General features: G+C 35.1%; 1 protein-coding gene across 3 annotated transcripts; it reads left to right on the forward strand.

The window, feature by feature from the left end:
• The first annotated feature begins 867 nt into the window (after window positions 1-867).
• Window positions 868-6923, forward strand: LOC136229338 (uncharacterized). Of its 3 annotated transcripts, none has more exons than XM_066018055.1 (11): window positions 868-1059; window positions 1857-2015; window positions 2335-2507; window positions 3989-4428; window positions 4507-4585; window positions 4819-5150; window positions 5281-5735; window positions 5902-6049; window positions 6131-6292; window positions 6389-6477; window positions 6575-6923. In XM_066018055.1, the coding sequence occupies exons 2-11, from the start codon at window positions 1903-1905 to the stop codon at window positions 6726-6728; spliced, it is 2145 nt and encodes a 714-aa protein (XP_065874127.1). In that variant the 5' UTR covers window positions 868-1059; window positions 1857-1902; the 3' UTR covers window positions 6729-6923. The 3 variants fall into 3 exon arrangements, with proteins under 3 accessions (XP_065874127.1, XP_065874125.1, XP_065874126.1); XM_066018053.1 differs by having other exon boundaries at window positions 869-1059; window positions 5896-6049; XM_066018054.1 differs by lacking the exon at window positions 868-1059 and adding an exon at window positions 1068-1206 and having other exon boundaries at window positions 5896-6049.
• The last annotated feature ends 2314 nt before the right edge of the window (window positions 6924-9237 follow it).

The raw sequence follows: 9237 nt of genomic DNA on the forward strand, positions 1-9237 counted from the left end.
GCCCTAGGTGCCATGAAAATCAAATTCAAAAGAAGAAGGAGGAACTTACAGATTGATCGACAACAGTGGAGAAGAGATGAAGTTGAGAGCTTTTTCAGTCTAAAGTGGGAGAAAGGTAAGGCAGGCGAAGCGATGTTCTTTTAAGAGTTTTGAATCATTAAGAAAATTAATGATTCAAAACGGCGGGGGTAGCGATAAGGATTGTTTTCACAAGCTGATGTCATCAATAGGTAATAGTAAATGATGATGGTTCATTAATCAAGAAAGTCCTAAAAAACCGGTTTCGAAGCAACCTGGGGGGCTTCTAATATGGTGTATAATTAAGATTGGGCCCCGGATGGTTCTCAAAGCCCATTAATCCATACTTTTGGATCAGCCCACTAAGGGTCCTGAAGGCTTTTGACAAAATCTGTAGGGATAAGTGGCCTTGGACCTCAAACACGCGCCAAAGCCATTTGGTAGGAGAATTTAGATTTCGGACCAATATGGTGGTGATACGTGTATCCAAGCTCATTTCCAAATATCTATAACTAGGAGTCCAGTTCAAAGAGAAAGGTACACAATTCTATATACTCAAACTCCGTTACATTCTCCCTAAGCATTGTATTCACATACTAACTTAATCGCCAGATAGGGTTTACCGATCTCCGGCACCCTATCTAACTGTTTTCTGTCTTACATGTAATTGAAGGCTGGATTCAAGTACTTTGAGATATTCCGATATCACCCACTATAAAATTAATTTAATGGCACAATGTGTGGTATTCAACTAGTGTATAATATATATATATCGTGGAATATGCGAGTGTTGAACTGATTATATAAAAGAAAATTCGATTGATTATATAAAAGAAAAAAGTTTTCCCCCACGAAGGCTGGGGCGGATGGTAGAAGAAAGCAGGAGCAGCAAGAGAGAGAAAAACGTGTCCAAAGTTTCTTGTTGAAAAAAAAAACGTATATATATATAAAAAAAAAAGACTAGAAGGGAGACACCACCGTTCTTTCGATCCTCATTTCAATTTCATCTCTCTCTTCAACTCATTCTTCCATCTTTTCTCTGTAAGATTTTTCTCTGTTCACCCTCTCACTTCTTCATTTTACTATTACTTTGTTTCTGGCGGGAATCTCGCATTTTTTTCGTTATTTTTCATTTTTCTTAGATCTTATGTTTCGTTATTTGCTTCTCCGTATCTATGGAATTTATAGGTAAGTCTCCATTTTCCCTGTCACTATGTGAATTTTTTTTTCATTTCTAGTCGTATTTATTTATGTTGTTTTTGGGACTGGGAGGTGGAGTGGGGATGTTTCGGTGTTGAGATTGGGGTCTGTCGGCGGGAAGGCCATGTAATTGTGTTATTAATTTACTGTTTGGATGGTGAGAAAGTCGAGTTAATTTGGATAGACAAAGGTGTGATTTCCGAATCTTGTTTCCTTTTTTTTTTCCCTTGAGAATATTGGATATCATTGTCGATAGTAGTTTGACTGAAGCTATACAGTTCTAGGGTTTTTGTTTTGGGCGCTAATTCCTTCAGCTTTTGTTTTGACAATGTAGTAATACTATTAGAATCGGATGAATCCATTTAGTGCCTCTTACATGAGAGTTTTTTTTAAGTGTGCTTTTGAAACCTGTTTCATTTCTTATGTGTGCTAAGGATTTTGAAATCATTTACTTGTATCTTTATTGAATTATGTTGGCTAATGAATTTAATTCACTTGTGATTTACTGAGTTCAATTGGCAGACAATAGGCTGTTGGCTTTCTGTATTTGTATTGCCATTTGCTTCCTAGTTTTTGGTCCTCTTTATGGTTCATGTGCACTATTGCTTAGGAGGTTGTTCTGCGTGCATCTTTCACAGGTAGTTAATTCAGTTTGTTGGGTGCGAGCCTGGGTGGGTTCCGGCAATGCCTCTGTTGAAGAAAACGCCCTTCACTCTGAGGGAGCCACCCAAGGATTTGAAGCCCGATGAGATTGTATATCAAGTTCGTTTCACAAAGGAGATATTCCGGAATTATCAGTATCCTTAAAGTTGTAGAAAGTCGCAATGTGAAATGTTACCTGGAATTTAAATACTGATACTTACATATGATTTTCATTTTCTTTTTATTTTATTTTTTATTTTTCAGTTAAAATAAAAATAAAAATTGAAGTTGGTCTCCTAAAAAATTAATTTAAAAACATGAACTTACTATATTTGAACCAAGTCAAAATCTTTTGGGACTAGATCTCCTTGGGAATTAAGTGATAGATTATTATCTAATATCAGCATTATTTTGTCTTACTTTTCATTTATCTGCTACCAAGCATATATATATAGTTCTCCTAAATTTGCATAGAGCATATCTGAACCGATTAAATTTATATCGGCAAAGAATTTGGAGTTGCAAAATTAGTGGAAAAGTGAACTTGACCTACGAGGAGGCTTTGGTGTCTGAAAAAAATGCAACTGAGAAGGTCCAAGAGATACCTAAAGAGCTTGTGGCACCTGCATTGCGCATTATACAATATAGTAAGATCTGTTTCAATGCTGTAATGACTTAAACCTCTGCTATTTGAATTTCATGTTTGTGGTTCCCTATATTTCTCTCTGCTTGGTGCTCTTGACATCTAGTAAAACTGGCATGTAAAAGAGCATCCATTAATCACTAACTGAATAACTTGTCACTTCCATTATGTTCTAACAAGATGTAGTTCTCTTTTGGCATCCTATTGGCCAGCTCATTTGTCGCCCATGTCACATATAGCACAAACATTTTGACAGTATTGTTTTCAAATGGAAACGTTGACCATTTACTACTATCAAATTTTTGTGTTGGAGTTTTTTTCAAGAGACATATGTGCGAGTTTAAAGATTCATAACTGCATGGGATGTCAACATTTAAGAGAAAACTTAAGTTATGATGAATATTTTCTGGGGATTTGCTAATAAGCTCTAAAATACTTATGAAATTGAAACAATTTAGGAATGCATGTTCTCCATATTCTTTTCCTCTCTCAATAAAGTTCATCTCTTTCCAATGCAATTATTTTGTCTTTTCTGTCAGATTTTGGTGTCAAATGCTTGTAATATTTCCCAAGCTGCTAAGCAATCTTATAAAAATTTCCATTTGACTTTGTGTATATAGCTTATTATTGCATCTCAAACTTCTTGAAGAAAGTAGATTCAGACCTTTCAGTTTACATTATTTCTTGAGATGTGCTGTGGTTGGATCAATATATATAAGTTGCTTCCGGTGCGTAAGCAATTTAATCAACAACCATTAGTGTGTAAGAAGTTTGACCTTTTCAGTCTTCAATCGCTGTGCTAGTTCGATATTTGCTGAATACTAATCAAATTAATAACATTGATTGAAATTATGATAGTTGTTTTTGTATGTTCTCTCCACCAATCTGCTCTTCATGTTTCATCAATTGGATGACCTAAAAACCTTTAAACTAGAAAATAAAGCTGTATTCTAGATTTCTGATGGAATAGTTACAAAGTGTTAGCGGATGTACACTTTTTCTTTAGGATAAGTAGTTGTTTCATGTTGTATGTGCTTGTACAAGTTAAATTGTATCGAAGTTAATGACAGTTGGATGCTTTTCAGATTTGAACTGGATAGTCTAAGGCTTTGAAATACTTAAACTCTGATTTAGAGTTCTGGAGTTTAAATTTAAGTATGTTTCTTGTGATAATTAAGATTATCTTGATTGTCATGTAGAAACCCTTTTGTTTTGAACTGGTCATTAGATTTTGTTCTTGTTTCTTTTCCTAAGGACAAATCAAACGGTGAAAGCTTTTCCCTCAGTAAAGCTTCTTCTTCTTCTTCTTCTTCTTCTTCTTCTTAATGTATAGGAAATGAAAAGAAATCTTGTATCAAAGAACTAGCATAAGAAATTAACTTCATAAAATGGAAAAGGAAATATTAAACAATTGTGAGTTGCGTGAGCAAATGTTTCATAAGGCTAGAAGAGATGTGAATTAGTAGATGATCATTGCCTTTTCAGGCATGCTATCACTGAAAGATCTTGCAGACACTATAGCTACAAAGCTGCAGGAAAATTTGTTTGTGGGTGCTGAGTTGCAGGGAAGAAAGGATGGTGCTTTGTGTCCTTGCAAGGTGGTAAAGGTTCTGGAGGAGGGCTCAGCTAAAATCAAGTATGAGGTAGCGTGGCTTGATGAGAATAATAAAATAATGGAAACTTCAGTAGTGAAGAGAGATAATCTTGAATGGAAGAAATTTCCCCTTAGTAGAAGAATGTTGAAGCCTTTTATACGGAATTCGATTTATAGAAGTTCCCCTTGGGTGCTTCATAACAATGTGGCACAAAAGCATGGAATTTCATGTGATCCACCGCAGGAGTTGAAAGGCAAATTTTTTATCCAAAATGGATTGGTTGTCTGCAACAAGAAACGAAAAGATGCAGAGAATGGAAAAAATAATGAGGTAATTACACAGTAAATATTTGTGTGGTTTATGCAGTTAAATATATTTCTATGTGGCCTTAAATTCATCTTTTTTCAGGAAGGAGGAAAACGTAAAAAGAAGAGAGTACAAGGAGAGGAAGTTGAAGCAACAAAGATGGAAATAGTCAATGAGATGGGTAGGTTGAAGCTACATCAATGAATTTTTTCATTTGGTCTGTCTTTTTTCTTGAGTATACTTGGTTGCATTCTTTTCTGCTCAAAGTTTGTCGGATGAACACTCTTCCTTTTTCCCCCTTTTCCCATTCAGTAGTGCAAGAAACTAGACTATACTGGTCTCTGTGATGTGATGATTTGTGTCTCTTGTAAATGAACATTTATTCACACTTTATCTCTTTACTTGAATTTGCAGAAAATAACCGTGTCAACTATCCAATTGATGATCTGTTGGTCCAACCTGGAGCAGATGATCCAGTCTTTACTGACCGTCCTTCACCTTCAAGGGACTTCAATATTCAGATGGAATGCGTTGGTGATCTTTTAGTGGTTTGGGATTTTTGCTGCTCATTTGGTAGGATGTTGTACTTATCTCCGTCCACTCTGGAAGATTTGGAAAACGCTGTTTGCCACAAGGAGAGTAACTTGTCTCTCATTGTTGAAATGCATTCTGCTCTGCTTCGGTTGCTTATAAAAGACAAGAGTGAATATTTTCTAGCTCTACAGAAAAGAAACCGAAAGATGAAGGTAGATTGGAAGTTTATTCAGTTATTTATTTTTCCATTCTGAAATATTAAGATTCAAGTCTCTGGAATTGCTGCTTCTTTCTGTTGATAGCTGTTGATGTCTTCTATTTTCTGCCTTGTTCCCATTACAGATTACACTAGTTAATTGGGCAGAGTATTTGTGTGATTTCTTAGAGTTGATCAACGTTCCTGATCTATCAATTCATACAACAACAATAAAGCGGGGGCATTATGGTCTCCTGGATGTTCGAGATAAACTATCGATCCTGCGAGCATTGGTTAATCAAGTGCTCGAAACTGATCTTCTCAGGGAGAAATTGGGTGAACATATTGAACAGCGTCAGGCACTTGTTGCAACAAGGAGGGGTGAAGCGGTGGAAGAAGGTAGAAGGAGAAAAGAAGAGAAGGATAGATCTAAGGCTGAGACACTGGAAGATAAAGGTGTGAACGGGTCTGCCAAAGAGAGTGCGAAAGGAAATCTAAATGTTTCAGCAAATGAAAAGAATCATTTTGAGAATGGAGAGAGAGCAAAAGAACTAAATGAGAAAGTCATTTCAGCCCCAGAAAACCATATATCAGATAAAAGGTTGAATTCTTTTCACATGCCCATGTCCACACACTGGCACATAGGCAAACATGTTGTCATCTAGAAATTTAGAGATATGCCCACACTTGTAGACAATGTAATATGTGAATATAATTTTGGATTGTGTATTTGTTTGGTTCTTTATTGCATATTATGACAGTGACAGCCACGGTTCAGACACTGCATCAAAGAAAACAAAGCAGACTGCAGCAGAAATCCTGGACGAAAATGTAAAAAATTTGTCTAGCAAGATGGGAGGTAAACAGCTGAAGCAAGAGACGAAGGAAGTTGACAAGAGAAGCAAAGAGCAAAGAGTAATTTTTCTTCTCATATTCATTTGTTTGTGTTTGATTGTAGTTTCTCTGATTTTGGAATGAATTCATTCTACTACTCAGAGGGAACATTTTGAGCGGGAGATGGAGAAACGAGTTTTACGCACCAATTCATTGGGTAAGGACAGAAACTACAACAGGTATTGGTGGTTCCGTCGTGATGGAAGAATCTTTGTTGAGAGCTCAGACTCTGAGCAATGGGGCTACTACAGTAGCAAGGAAGAGGTATAAATAATGCCCTACCTATGCACGCACTCTGGTGACATACCATCTTTATTTTCTTTTATGTTGTGCTGATTCCGACCTGTCACTTGTTAACAGCTTGATGCATTTATGGGCTCTCTAAACTGTAAAGGGGAGAGAGAGAAGGCTCTTGAAGCACAGTTGCAGAAACTCTACAGCAGAATATGGTTAGTTTCTCTCAATAGAACAAAGAATTTCTTAGACAATCCAAGCCTACTTTTGTGGTGCATAACATGTTTAATTGCCTGTAAATGGATATACCAGTGTGGAACTACAGAAGAGGTCAAAAGACTTGGATCAGAAGATTGCAGTGGAGGAAGAGGCAGTTCTTCGAAGATCAACTCGTGTACGGGCACTTCCAAGGGAAAATACTGCTAATGCTTTCCTTAGGTATGCTAACAAGTGGAAGGAAGAGTGATTCTCTGGCTGTTGGCCAACCGGGGTTACGAGAATAGGAATTGTTGATTCATTTTTGGGTCTGAGAGGCTGAGGTTAGTCTGATATTTTTCTGGGAAAGGAAAGGATTGAACCCTTCTGTTCTTTTGGTTTTCCTAGAACAACCCTCAATCCTTGTAAATCACCTTTAATTTAGAAGATATGGTTCTTTTTTTTCTGTCTAGTTATTTCATTTTAGCAAACCCACATGATAATAATAACACAAAACTCATAGTCGTATTCATACATAAAACTTTTGAAGCATTCTTTACTGGTTTTGTTTTTTTGGAAGTTACTGAATTTTCTTTTCAAATCACCAAAACCTTACTATTTATTTACATTTTTCAAATTAAATTATATTGATCATTTATTAATTTTTTTTATATTTTAAAATTAGAATTAGTTAACAAAATGGTTAATTTAATCTGAAAGACTGAAACCTACTCGGGGAAATGTGTCAAGAAAAGAAAAAGAAAAAGGAGAAGTTAACCGCTTAAAAAAGAAAAAGAAAAAGGAAAAGTTAAATCTATACCTAAACGGGATGTTTGTTAGAAGGGATTTAGGAGGTGAGATAGGGATAAAAAAACGCGAGATAAGTTATCCCGTGTTTGTTTTGGAGATAGAAAAGTGAGACGGATGAGGGATAAACTTCTTACCCTTCAAATCCTACACCCAGGAGGGGGGTGGTATAAGGAGGTGGGATAAGGTCTTGCGATTTTAATAGGATGGAAAAGTCCATCTTATCCCTCAAATTAATGTTATATAGTTTAAATAAGGTTAAAATAGTAAAATGTATTGTTTTATCCCCATCCTTATCCCACATACCAAACATTGAATAATAATTCTCTACTATCATATTTTTATCCTTATCCCAATCATTTATTCTTATCCATATCCCAATCTTTATCCATGTCCCTATCCCAATAGAATACCAAACGCCCCGAAAATTCACGAACGATTCTCCATAACATCCATTGGAGTTCTACATGACATCCATTGGAATCTTGCTAGGAGGCAATGATTAGATTTTATGTTACATAACGAAATAACCGATTGAACCTATGAATTATGATTTTTCGGTTTATTTGATTTGGTCCGGTCATAATTTATATAACATTTTGGTACTTTAGATAGCCTCGGTTTTTGTAAAAAAATTACCTAATGATTAATAAAAGAGCTAATATATTCTCAATCCTCTCAAGTTGTCCAAAAAGTTGCAATAGATTTTCTAAATTTTAAAACGTTGTAGGGGGCGTCTGGCTTTCTGGGTTCTCCCAGAATTTAGGGTTGGGTTCTTCCTTTTCTGCGGAGCTCTGGGCTATTCTTACTGGAATCAATCTTGCTAAAAGGCTGGGTGTTAAGAGGCTCTCTGTGGAGTCTGATAATTTGGAAGCAATCAAAATGATTTCTGAGAATCATTCTATGGGTCTTAACAGTCGCAACCTCATCAAAGCTATTATAAGGCTTTGCTCCTCCTTTGAGTTCGTAGAGTTCAGACACATTTTTAGAGAGCAGAATCGTGTTGCTGATCGCTTGGCGGCGGCGGGCCATGAAGGGACGTTAGGCGTTACTACCCTTCCTGTTTCCCCTAGTTTCATCTCTCATCTTCTCTTAGAAGATAGGATTGGGGTTAGCTTCCCTAGGCTAATTCCTGGGTAGTTTGTTGTTTTCGTTTTTCTTTTCCTTTTCTACCAAAAAAAAAAAAAACGTTATAACTAACTCTTTCAATTTGCTTATATGTAACAAATAACCCTTCAATTTCCACATGGCAGTGTGTGGTTAGCAGCGCGTACTAGTTAAGTTTCAATCATGCATTGCCACGTGACATTTGAGGAATTATTTGTTCTAAATAAGTAAATCGAGAGAGTTTATAAGGTTTTGAAGTTCAGGAGCCGATTGCAGTTTTTGAACAACTTAAAGAAATAAGAGATGTATTGTAATTTGTACCTTAATAATATTAGGGTAAGTAATTATAAAGTCCCTGAGTTTTTACTTAATACACTAGTTAGTCCCTCTGTTTTTAGAAATAATTATATAGTCCCTCAGTTTTTAGTTTCATCAACTCCTTAGTCCTTATGTTTGAGTCAATGGTCAAACTATACTAAATAAATTTCAAAATACCAAAATTACCATTTATTCTATATTTTAATAATAAAACATCTATTTTTCCTATTTTATGTTTTTTTTCTCCTTTTTTCCTACATAGTCTCTACAATATTTTTTTCCTGCATAATCTCTACAATATTGAATAATTAATTTATTAAATTTTATATAATTATAGAAATTTAATTTAGTAGCCTAAATTTTATTGACTAAAAAAATGAATGAAAAATATTTCAAAAATTATCAGAATAAGAGCAAAACTATATAAATTGTAAAAAGTAATCTTTATTTATCTCAAATAAATTTGATAAATGAAAAAAAAAAGATTTTTTGAAAAATTTATTAATATTTAATGCTAGTTTAAAGACATTATATTAAAAAAATAATTT

The sequence above is a fragment of the Euphorbia lathyris genome, chromosome 5, assembly GCF_963576675.1.
Source record: "Euphorbia lathyris chromosome 5, ddEupLath1.1, whole genome shotgun sequence".
NCBI classification, from domain to species: domain Eukaryota; kingdom Viridiplantae; phylum Streptophyta; class Magnoliopsida; order Malpighiales; family Euphorbiaceae; genus Euphorbia; species Euphorbia lathyris.

Coding starts and splice junctions, on each gene's coding strand:
- LOC136229338 (XM_066018053.1), top strand. CDS start 1,903: ATGCCTCTGTTGAAGAAAACGCCCTTCACTCTGAGGGAGCCACCCAAG. Junction 2,016..2,334: donor GAGATATTCCGGAATTATCA/GTATCCTTAAAG, acceptor AAATTTGCATAG/AGCATATCTGAACCGATTAA. Junction 6,293..6,388: donor ACTACAGTAGCAAGGAAGAG/GTATAAATAATG, acceptor ACTTGTTAACAG/CTTGATGCATTTATGGGCTC.